Source organism: Nicotiana attenuata, chromosome 11 (genome assembly GCF_001879085.1).
Source record: "Nicotiana attenuata strain UT chromosome 11, NIATTr2, whole genome shotgun sequence".
In the NCBI taxonomy this organism is placed as follows: Eukaryota; Viridiplantae; Streptophyta; class Magnoliopsida; order Solanales; family Solanaceae; genus Nicotiana; species Nicotiana attenuata.
The window spans coordinates 9147987-9160580 of record NC_031999.1 but is presented as its reverse complement, the minus strand read 5'-3'; the positions used below and the strand labels follow the sequence as shown (position 1 = coordinate 9160580).

At 35.8% G+C, this 12594-nt stretch overlaps 1 protein-coding gene across 3 annotated transcripts; it reads right to left on the bottom strand.

Moving 5' to 3' along the window:
- LOC109234103 (methyltransferase-like protein 25) lies at positions 1141 to 10708 on the bottom strand. 3 transcript variants are annotated; one of them, XR_002069134.1, is made up of 13 exons: positions 10483 to 10705; positions 10270 to 10365; positions 8493 to 8573; positions 8015 to 8089; positions 7419 to 7499; positions 6321 to 6460; positions 5690 to 5941; positions 5142 to 5316; positions 4921 to 5004; positions 4630 to 4762; positions 4083 to 4276; positions 1618 to 1913; positions 1141 to 1495 (listed from the first exon to the last, which is right to left on the bottom strand). XR_002069134.1 is itself a non-coding variant. In XM_019399948.1 (12 exons), exons 1-12 carry the CDS (start codon positions 10606 to 10608, stop codon positions 1725 to 1727), a joined length of 1626 nt encoding a protein of 541 aa, XP_019255493.1. In that variant the 5' UTR covers positions 10609 to 10705; the 3' UTR covers positions 1141 to 1724. The 3 variants fall into 3 exon arrangements, 2 of the variants coding, with proteins under 2 accessions (XP_019255493.1, XP_019255494.1); XM_019399948.1 differs by having other exon boundaries at positions 1141 to 1913; XM_019399949.1 differs by lacking the exons at positions 1141 to 1495; positions 1618 to 1913 and having other exon boundaries at positions 4184 to 4276; positions 4630 to 4751; positions 10483 to 10708.

Genomic DNA, 12594 nt, shown 5'->3' with positions numbered 1-12594 from the left:
AAAGAGTAAAACTCCTTCCAACCAAAAGACTAGTTTTGCCAAATTCTTGTTATAACCAAATAATCGGTGAGATTTTTATGCTACAATAACTAATAAAATGGTCATTTACTTAAGTCTAATGATGCACTTCACGAGGAGCAAGTGGGGACATGACATCTAATATAGTACTATTAGAACTGCATGATCAACAATGATTACAAAACTTCAATCCAGCATAATCTTATCCTAGAAACCCAAAACATATATGTTACCTTCTTACTATAAACACTCCATGAAACTCATCCAATTTCCACAGAAAAAATCTTCTTAGCTTTTAGAAGTCATTATCCCAACAGGAAGGCCAGCACTACATTCTATTTAGTCCTGGCAATCACGATCTACGACTGCACTTTGTAGTTTGTTACACTTAGGCAAACTAGTCTTTAGCTTCTCACCAGTTTACTTAAGAACTAAGCTTCTATTTCAGCCTTAATATAGGCTATCAACAGATATATTTGTGTGTACACATACATAGACACGCAGGGGCGGAGATATAGCTAGCTATAGCCAGCAAAGGTTGTCATTGAACACCCTTCATCGAATAAATATATTGTGTATATAGATGAAAATTTATATATATGTAGACCTTTTGTACATATATATTAAATTTTAAACATTCTTAACAAAATTCATGACTTCGCCATTAGACACACACGGGCATGTGAAATACACTCACTCAGTCACAGTACCTGAAATAGAAAAGAGGCGAAAAAGCACAATATTCTGCAGTCTAATCAACCCCGTTATACTCACTCAATGCATGTTGGGAGTAACTCATAGGCAAGTGAGAAAATCCAATAGAGTTCCACCCACAGATAACGTGCTTCACTAAACCAACGAGGTTTGACAAGCCATATCATAGGAAACAAAAACTGGGATACAATTCTATTTCTTCCTGTAGACAGTATTTTCTTCTAAGAATTGAGTTATCTGCGACAAACTTTACATCCCATTTAGGAAACAAGAATGGCATACAATTAGAGAATGTAATCAACGTGCAAGTTCGCTTAATGTTCAAGTCACCACTGGATCATTTGTCTACTGTCCTCGAATACTTCATAGGACAATGATGTCTGGTCGGCTTATATTATACTCAGCCAGTAAAAAGAAGACAGTTTCTTACACTACATACAAGTGAATACAAGGTCCATAAGATAATCACAAAAATATAGAGTGGACACAACTTGAAACCAATAAAGATCTACATCAGCGATACGATTATTGGAAAAATAAAAGATTATAGGAGGTAACTGGATGAAATTAAACAAATCCTATTATGAAAAACGCTGCAGCGTCAGATCCACGTATTAAACAAAATGGCTCAATTGATAACCATCACATCGGTCATAAGGCTTGCCTAGCTGCCTTCTCAAAGAAGAGAGAACAACAGTAGACTAACTTGAGCTCAAATGTGTGTAAAGAGAATCTTTCAGCCAACACCTTGCAAAACAAATACCTGTAAACAAATTAAAATATTAATACAAAACCAAGAAAGCCACAATTAGATATTGTCATCCACTGACGCTTGCCAACACAAGTATTCCACGCTTCCATTCTCAAAGTGGAGAAATATAATACATTTTCACCGCAAATACTTCCTTCCACCAGTACCCTGTAAATAGCTTGTTCCTGGCCCCAAAACTTCTCTTGGTCACAGTATGTTGAATCACATTGAGGAAGATTTTCTACTTTCTAATTTTCTTAGCTATGATAGCCATATTCCTCGGAGATAATACAGGACTAAAAATAGGTAAGAGGCTTGCTTCCAGATCATTGCCATACTCCTGGAGGAGCAACAATCGGTCAAGCAGTACAAGAGTTTCCAAGACAGGACCCAGGGCAGCACGAAGAGACCAATAAGGCCCTATTAACTCCTGCAGAAAGTTGATTACTTTGTCAGAAGAGGAAAACATTTTTTTTAAAGGAATCTTTTTGTTATTTACCAGGCCCCAAAAACAATCTAAGAATAGACATTTCTAAGCTAGTTAGAAAACAAAACCTCCAAGGACTGCACATATCAGCTAACCAATTGATCTGGATAATTGAGCAGATCATAGGCACCTGAATTTATGCAACTTTGTCAGCCAGATAGGACTGGCACATGCAACTCACAGGAATTTGACTGAACTATGATGCAACACACAACCAATTAGACCTCCACTCAACAGATAAATCAATTACATCAACTAGTAAATAACAAAGGCCACAAAGTTGTGGAACTTCAAACTCCATTAAGATATTTTTGACCTTTAGAACCGCACCGATCTAATTGATGCTGAGTAGAAATATCTTCTTATTTTTTAATGACCGAGAAATCCATCTACAGCCGACCTTTGGGACAACTGCAGCCTCCGAAACTCGGGGATAATGGGCCCGCCCCTCTACCCTTCTCTAACTAAATACCAGAGTTAGTTCGTTTGGCACAGGGCTCGAACATGTGACCTAAGACACAAGTCCCTCAAATTTTGCCAATTGACTAACCCCTAGGGGCTGCTGAGTAGGAGTATCTTGACCGCTTAAATCATCCAATGATGATCTTCAAGAGGCAATATCCTGCATTTGTGCAAACTTAATGACTTTCAAATTAAGCAAGTTGAACACCTTTTCATTAAGAAGAGGAGCCTTGGAGCAACGGTAAAGTTGTCTCCGTGTGACCTGTAGGTCACGGGTTCAAGCCGTGGAATCGGTTGCTAATGCTTGCATCAGGGTAGGCTGTCTACTTCACACCCCTTGAGATGCGGCCCTTCCCGGACCCTGCATGAACGCGGGATGCTTCGTGCACCGGGACCGGGCTGCCCTTTTGAACACCTCTTCATTAAAATAACTAATAAGTTTGGCCAAGCTAATGTCCAAGGATAGACAGAGACAAGTAGTGTACTGTTTTTATAGTTTGTCTTTAAAAGGTAAATGAAAGAGAGCAGCAAGACCTTTCAGAATCACACGGTGTAATACACATCAATCTAAATGACGCTGACTAGAATATCTTGACCACTTAAACTATCCAATTAAGAACTTCAAGCAGCAATATCCTATGTTTGAGCAAATAAATAACCTTCAAATTAAGCAAATTAAACAAGTCTTCATCCCTTAAAGATGCAATGACCTGACAAATTTTGGCCAACCAAAAATTCAAAGCAAAAAAAGAAAAAGAAAAAGAAAAAAATAGAATAGTCATAACTTACAAGTAATGAATTGTGTTTATAATGTGTCCTATAAAGGTACAGAAAAGAGATTCATGTTCCTCAATCTGAAAGAGGAAGATTAAATCAACAGGCTACAGCAACCACTCTCTAGGAAATCAGGAAATTTCTTGAACCAAGCCAATCACTTAGATTGCATAGATGCCAAGAAAAGTCCTCAATCCCACAAACAACTCTAAGATGCATCATAATATCCATTGCGTCTTACTATATGCAGTTGGCAAACATCACTTTGCTTACCAGCCCCCAAAAAATGGTTGAGCGTGGATTGAAAAACAAAGACCTCCCTGAGGATACTAAAAATCTACTTGGCATATCCTTACTGAAAGATCAAAGTGAAAAGAGAATAGTTTCATTAATCTTATACCCTATGTTAGCATTGATATAATATCCTTGCAACTTTTGCATGTCTTTAGTATTGAATCAACCACAGATCAAAATAGAAAGGTGTCAGCTATAAAAGAAATTTTCCTTTGGCAGGAGATAACTTCAACGGATCTGGCCGAAATAAGAGAAGACAGAAATGCAAGTACAGCCGAGAGATCAATCCCCTTCCAACTCGAAACATTCTAGAGAGTAAGCAAGAATAATATCATATATAGAAGCAAAATAAACTTTAGACTATTTGTGCATTTACTGAGGGATAGAATTGATATTACATCCAAATGACAAGAGTAGGACATAGCAGCACCGGGTGACAGATAGACATGAAAATGAGAAGAAAGTCCGGCAGGGTCTCCCAAAAGTGAATCTTTAAGTACACAAGACAAATAATAATGCGCCAAAGAGGACTTCTATGACACTAACAATAAAAATAACAATATCATCAAAAGATCTACTTACAGCATATGATTCAGACTCCCTCCAGACTGCACTGTAATCAATATCCTCCAAACAAGGGAGATGTAGGCGACCTAGCCCAGATTCACAAAATTTTACAAATAGTGAGTATCTGTCCACAGTGCTAGACTCCCTACTTTTCGAATTCTGAATAGAGGAGTACTCATGGAAAAAGGCCACACTCTCCCGTGGTTCCCCTGCATATAAAGGGCTTAAGAGCTTATTTTCTTAATAGGTGGCCTTGACAGTTAGGCTATTACATATGCACGGTTGCCCTAAATGATGAAACCTACAACATCTTAGACTGGCCAAGAATATATAACACATCTTTTAAACAAGTAGACTGGGAAAAAAAATATAAGGGTAACAGTAATCCTTATAATCCTATTCAATCAACTTTTACCAACTGGAAACCAAACACGGACCATAATAAGTTTAGTCCTAAATTCTCATGAATGAGTTATTCAGAAATTAATACGAGATGTACCCTTTATGGTTTTACCTTGAAGCCCAATGAACTTCATCAATGGTATCCCTTAAAAGTACTCACCAGATTCTGAAGGGCCCCTATAATGCAAATTAGACTCCAGGATCCTCTGATGCTGTTGGCGTCGTAAGGCTTTCCCTTGACGTCCTATTGTAGGGCTTTCTTGCAATATGTGTGGGTAATGTCTGAAAAGAACCTTCAGAATCACTGCAGGTTAGTGGGCTACTGCATTGACTAGGTATACATATAAAACCACCAGAACCCAATACTACAGGCAAAATGTTTCACTGTAAGGGCTTATAGATAAGCCCAAAGAAACCAATTAGTATAGTAGACCAAATAAACAGCATGTACCATCTGGAAAGCAGCACGAAATGCATGCAACTCAAAGTTGTGAAGCCCTGCGTGCTCATCCAAGCCTCTCCATCTATCAGCACTCTGATATAGCAACTCAAGGTCAGAATACAATTATAATGAAAAGGTAGACAGCTTAGAAGATGCAGCGAAAGTGAACTGTGAATTGAAACAAGGTCTATCAACACGAGGCAACAAAGAATAGTATAATACCCATCTACCTGACAAGCTAGATCACGAGCATTTTTATATAGCACTACTCCAGCAGATTTAACACCTTGGCTTACAGGAAAACCACAACAAGAATCCACCATGTCACTGGCTTCCTCGGAAAGCAAGTTATAACAGCAACCAACGCTAATCACCGCCTTAGCTTTGTCACATTCCAAGAATGTCCTGAATGAAAAGAAATCTTGAGCCAATGACACATCACATAAATATCAAAATGGGCAGGGACTACTATAACAATCTAGAATGATACCATAAAGCAAATTAAGACGTATACAACAAACTTGCTGGGACGATAAGTACAAGATATTAGTAAGAATTGTTCACATAAAGCTTCTCAAAACATAAGACCTAATATAATAAAAACATAAAACCCAATTTAACGCCTTCGAATGACTAAGAGAAAAGATATGTGATGTCCCTCTATTGTCCATAGTATTTAACGCAGCAAAAAGCGCAAGTCAATTTCCACTAACCAATCAGATAATGGAATAGAACATGAGACTTAGAAAGGGGCACAATTATACAATATGATACCCACCTCAGCATTGTCACCGAGAGGTCTCCACAGGCATGAAGTCCAGCAATAACTAATGAAGAATCACTATAGGATAGAGAAGGCAGTATATTCTCAGCAAGTCGAGAGAGCTGAGAGCCCGAACTTTTTCGGCTCAAATGTTGATTCGCTGCATCATCATTCTCTTCTCGGAAGTTACTTAAGGTCTTCAATGTGTCAGAAGACAGCACCCGGCATGTAACTGTCTTTGGCATGCTAATCTCTCTAAGTTCGGAGCTGATAAAATGGAAATGGATTACAAACAAGCGTTCTGAAAGAGGAAAATCATCCAATAATGACACAAAATATTGATGCTAAGTAAATTTAACCGTGAATCAGATAGATGTAGAGCATTGAAGCAGATGCATACATTTTTGGATAACAGGAGAACAAATACTGCCAAATTTCTACAATAAATCTGCTATTCTTGGACACTCCAAGCAGTGCAACTAATATCAAATATTTCATCTGCTACTGCTCATTAATTGCTTTGGAAAAGCTAAGACAGCAAAAAGGAAGTCCAATGTATTCACAGTCCATATTTTTGTATTATATAGGATTAATTTTAAAGGAGCTCATAAAAAGATGTCGTTAGCATAAGGAAGACTCTACCTACCCATTTTTACGCATCTTAGCTGCATAGTGCTTCCTGATTCGCTCCGCACGTGCATCAGTAATCTTACCATGATGTGAACAAGCATCAATGGCAATTACAGAAAGCTGGTACTCAAAGGCAAGCACTTGAGCAAGATAACCCTACACCACATGAACAATCTAAGTAGAAACAGACAACAGGAAAACCAGATAATCCAGATAATTATTTCTCCGTGTTTAGAATTTCTACAATTTTAAGTTTATTTTATAAGTAATGGATAGAGATGAGCTTAAATGGAGCAACATGTGAAGACCATTCAAGGCTTTTCTTTTTTGTATATCTTGAAAGCTGGAAAGAGCTCTGAATTGGGGGACTTTTTTAAAGGCAAAAGAACATTGTTGGCTTGTTCGAATATTAGCTTTTGGCAAAACACAACATGAACTTTTCTTTCCTGAATAACGGTACTCTTCTGGACAGTTTGCACGCTACTCGATTATACGACTAGACACTTATTAAGTCTTGATAGTATAAATTTCGGATAACTCTATCCATCCTTAAACAAATGAGAGGAAATCATTCAAGTATTTGTTGTCTATGTTGAGATTTAGAGCTAAATCTTTTGTGATTTTCACTCACTTCGTTGATAGCTAGGCCATACCCTTGAGTTCAAATGCAGTATGAACTATTAGATTAACAGAAACAACGACAAAACTATTTTCGTGTAAATTTTACCGGGACCATTCGTATGGCTGAGCCAACTTGCTTGGGATTGAGGTGTAGTTGTTGATGTATTTAGAATTACTAGAAGATGTTTCAGACTTTTTGCAAGTGCATCAGAAATTATTGCACCACAAGGTTGTCTGGTGGTTAATCTATTAGCCCAATGTTGAAAAGAAGCAAGAATATATTTAACGAGCATCAGCTACAAACTCGCAAAAAAGTCCTTAACCTGTAGGTTCTACCCATGTACTGACTCATTCTACAAAACAAATTAAGATAACACGTAAATTTGTAAGTCATAATCCTAATATGTATATATATATATATATATATACACACACGTGTATCAACACCAGAATATGTGTGAATTGCACAGGAAGAAAGCAGAAGGGGACACACCTGTCCAGCACCAACATCAACAACTGTCCGTGCTCCAACTTGCGTTGCAACTAAACCGACCAGGGCAGCAAGGGCTTCTACCTGCTCAAACAATATTATATCATTCTAGCGTTCCGGTTGAGAAAATCAAACCCATAGAAGGCATCTGCTATAGTTGCTCTTTCGAACATAGGCTCGAAATTAGGAAATGGTTCGCAATCAGAAAACAACTTTCTTTAATCTTTCAATCCATTTTGTAAGACTTTCTGGAAATTATTTATGTTCTTTCATTCAGATTGAGAAAACAAAACCGTAAAGGGAATATGCTTAGAAGCTTCTCTAGCACATGAATTCAACATCAGAAAAAAAGTTTTTGTAATCACAACTTAGAGTAGATCATAGGTAGCAAGAGAGCTTGCTGTAAGAAAAAAGGTTCGGCTTTCATGGCCTTATATCAGTAAGTAGTCATCTAAATTGGTTTACCAAACTTGAACTTCTACAAATTTGAAACTTGAAAGCAAAAAGGATAAACAATGCTCAACAGATTTGTAGTCAGCCAAATTGAGCACAAAGAGAGGTCAGTAAAAGAGGAGTAAGCAAATAATTCCATGCCTTACTTCATGTTTTTTCTTATGATTCATGCCTTGAGCTAAAACATTACTTAGTGAAGCTATGTGCATTCCTGAAAATTCCTGCAAGCAAACAGAAGCATTAGTAAAACTCAATACCTGACTGCCTTATAACATGGTCTAGGATGTTTAATAAGGAAGTAACCGAAGAAAAAGAGCAGGCAAGGTATCACAATCTTCAGAAAGGGCATGAAACTACTCAATGGCAGAGGTCATCTAGCACCTTTCAAGATCTCATTCAACTTCAGACAGAATTATGCAAAATGAACTAGGCACAGCAGTGGGCAAAACATACTTAGTCTATAGATAACATAACCCAGAACCCATAACAAACGAAAGAAATGCCAGTAGTGTAAAAACTTCTAATATGGGAAAAGCATAAGAAACAACAATGGGATTAAATAAGGAGACAAGGCCATAATGCTAATTCTACAACCACTATGAATGAAAAGAAAAATAAATATACCTGCAAATCTGTCTGTTCACGTGGAAGAGAAAGAGACTTCAGAGTAAGGATGAATTCCTTAAGTGAAACAGGCCAGTGACCCTAGAAACATAAGAAGAAAGTCAATTAACAAAGAAATATAGGTTTTGTAACAGTTATGGATACTAGTTAGATGGTAGATGATAAAGTTGTTCTTTTTCTTCTTCTTTTATCCTTTTTTTTTCCGCTAGGTCATAGGTGACACTAAACTGAAGCACTGAAAATCTTGGTATATAAAAGACGGACATATTTACATACTCTCCTTCCAGAACTGAAGGTATTAACCATGTCTCCAACTCATTGCTTTTATACCTTTTCATCATCTGTCTTTCCAACTTGTTCCACTTTTCCAAGTTCTCGTTCTTACTCAATGAGTAATGGTATTCTATAGGTGTATATCTTAGTGGGAAAAAATAACTGCTTCCCTCACCCCGGAAGGGAGGATTTGTTAAACGACCAATATGACAGTCTCATTAAGGACCAAAATGAAGAAAAAGAAAGTTATGGCTACAAAGCTTACCATATATGAAAACATTAACAATTGGAAGCAGCCAGATGCATCTTAACTCAGACTTACAAACTTAAAGTGACATCTAAAAGAAAAAATTTAACAAATCCGCACAACAAAAAGAATAGATACCACACTAAAACTGTAATGGATATGTTTATCTAAATTACATTTGGTATTAAGTGGCCAATACTCAACAGCAACGACGACTATGCGTCAATCCCAAACTAGCTGGCGTCAGCTATATGAATCCCCACTACCCATATGGCTCCTCCATTTGGACCGCAGTAGTCGAGCCAATGGAAATTTACCATTTTTTGTCACTTGTTACATTCAATATAAGTGATACGATATGGAAATGAAGCATATGTAGGGAGTAGTATTTTATGTCCCCGGAAGTGTACATGGGAGTTGGGTTGGTTATTTACTTATGTTTACCTAAATTACATTTGGTATTAAGTGGCCAATACTCAACAGCAACGACTATGAGTAAATCCCAAACTAGCTGGGGCCAGCTATATGAATCCCCACTACCATATGGCTCCTCCATTTGGACCATAGTAGTCGAGCCAATGGATGTTTACCATTTGTTGTCACTTGTTACATTCGAGATAAGTGATACGATATGGAAATGAAGCAACTGTGGGGAGTAGTATTATTTTATGTTCCCGGAAGTGTACATGGGAGTTGGGTTGGTTATTTACCTAGTAGCTATTAGTTTTTACGTTACGTTTCAGTCCAATAAGTAGTTACTTTATTTCCCCTAAGTTATTTCACTTTGACCCCTAGGCCTTATTTCCCCTATATGTATCGAACTTGCCATCTTCAGAGGCTATGAATGAAATCTATTATTTCCTTTTCCTTAGCTTAAGCTTAGTTCTTAACTTTAGTTTCTTCTTAAATTCTCATATTCTATCAATAAGTTAAATACTTATCAAAAAGTATAAGTAATGTTGGGGTGAAAATACGTGCTACTGCTTGACCTTCTACAAGTAATTTCTCTCGAACAATATGCAGTTCCTCTGTCTGGAAGCAAAGCAGCTAATAAACCGCCAAGTAGCTCTAAACTTTCTACAACTCCAATTAACAAAAAACAAAATCGAAATAGAAAAGCTTTATTAACAAGACACTAAATAATTTATTTAAATATACTGGGTACGTTGTTGTTGTTGTTGTTGAAATACACATGAAATTGACAGGAAAACTTATAAAGCTTAGAGGTAAGGAAATAAGGAAGATACTGATAACTACCTGAACGACACCAGACGGAATTCGGAGAAGATTTTGAACAGGCTCCTTCCGTAAACAATGCATCCACTCTTTATCAACTGCTTCCCATAGTCTATCCTGCATATACTCGCAAAAGAAGTTTATAACATGCGTAAGGAGAATGCCAGCCAGTGCAAAAATAGCCTAATATCAATTCATCTATGGTAAAGCTGAAATGAAGATGAATGGGAAGACCTTGAAGAAATTGACGACATGAGCGTCTAAGAAATAACGGTAAGGTGATATATAGTGGATAATTGCATGAATCCATTCTAGGGTTTCACTAGCAGTCTTGCAAGAATACTTGCACTTCTCAGCCATGGAAGGGAGAATTGCAATCTCCCGCCACCGTACCTTATGCCCACATTGGTGGTAATTGATCAAGTTCCAAAGTGTGGAAAATTCAACACAAGGCCGGGCCGTAAAGACTGTCAGCCCAGGTATTTGGAATTGGACTTCTCCACAAAAAAAAGAAAAAAAAAAAAAACCTTGTTATTTGAAACTTTATTACCTACTCTACTTAAGTTTCAACGTAATTACATAATATACAATTTACCAATTATATATATATATATATATATATATATATTAGGAATTAAATGAGTAACCTTGAATAATGAATCAATTATTTCTCATCCTTATTCTCCCTCCCTCCTGCGCTCTATCTCTCTGTCTCTCTCTTATGCGCTCTCTCTCTGTCTCTTAATCTCTCATTCTATGTTCTTTCCCCTATTTTCCTTCCTCTGATATTTTCTATTTTTTATCCTTTCATGTTGAATATATTTTTAATGGAATTCACCAATGGATTTCAATCGTTTTAATATAGAGTTTTAACTTAGCAATTTCCTTTCATGTTGCACAATTGGTGTTCAAATTGAAATTGTCAATCAATAAATTTTGAATATGTTTGACACTCCACCATTGACAGTCATTAAAAAGCTTTGAAGCTTTGAATTCGAATTTGAGAGTGTTTGGTGAATATTAGACTTGATTTTGTTTGAATTTCAGAATGGAAGAAGAAGAAGAAGACATGACATACAATATACTTACGAAATTGTAGTAAAGTTGTAGTATAATTGTATGTAAATTATATTCTGTTGTAGTTATATATATTCTTTTATTTAAATGTTGCATGAAAGTTAAAAAATAGTTGTATAATGTATGAATCGTTGTATAAAATTTGTATTTAAGTTATCAATACTATCTTTTAACATAAAATTATTGATATGCATCAAAATTGTATTAAGAGAGAAAGTTTTGATTGGAATTTTAGAAAGGAAGAAACACACACCACATACAAAATATATACAAATCAAATACAAAATATACAAAAGACATATTGTATAAAATTTGTATGAAAATTGTATTTAAGTTGTATGATGTTGTAGATGTATTTTAACTAGGTAAAAATAATGTATGAAATTTGTAGATAAGTTGTAAATAAGTGTATACTATATAATTAGTTGTATGAAATTTATTTTTAGTATGTATGTTGTTGTAGATATAACAATTTATAGTAAATTTGTACGGAATTTGTTTTAAAATTTGTATGTTATTGTACCATCAAATTGTATAATATTAACTGTAAGTACGATGTATCCATTTTAGTGCTGATTTAAATAGGTTAGATTAGTGTATTGGGTAAGTTAACCAATCAAGTGAAGCATAATACTTTACTGGCCTCGCACGATAGTTATTAACCTCGTAAAATCTTTGGACAAATTTTGATACACATCAACAGCTTTATGTAAAAGATAGTATTGATAACTTAAATACAAATTTTATACGACGATTCATACATTATACAACTATTTTTCAACTTTCATACAGCATTCAAATAAAAAATATATATAACTACAACGTAATACAATTTATATATAATTATACTACAACTTTACTACAATTTCGTAAGTATATTGTATGTCATGTGTTCTTCTTCGAGTTTCAATCTGAAATTCAGCCAAACCCAAGTCTAATATTCACCAAACACCCTCAAAATTGAGATATAAACTCCAAACAATATTCACAATTATTTGCAACAACACCGAATCCAAACAAATAATAATTTTTGAAAATGCAAATTCGAATTCAAAGCGTTATGATAGATTAGTGTTCGAATCTTCAATTCCTAAAACCTTGTTACTAGGTGTTGAATTCATCTCTTGAAAAAGACTATCAAACTACAGGATAATTCGATTTTCAAGAGAGCACAATACAAATCGAAGTGTCACAAGTTTGAATTCAATAACATTCTTGCACCGTTAAAGTTTCATACTTAGTAGGTAGCAATGTAAAAGAGAAAAGGGC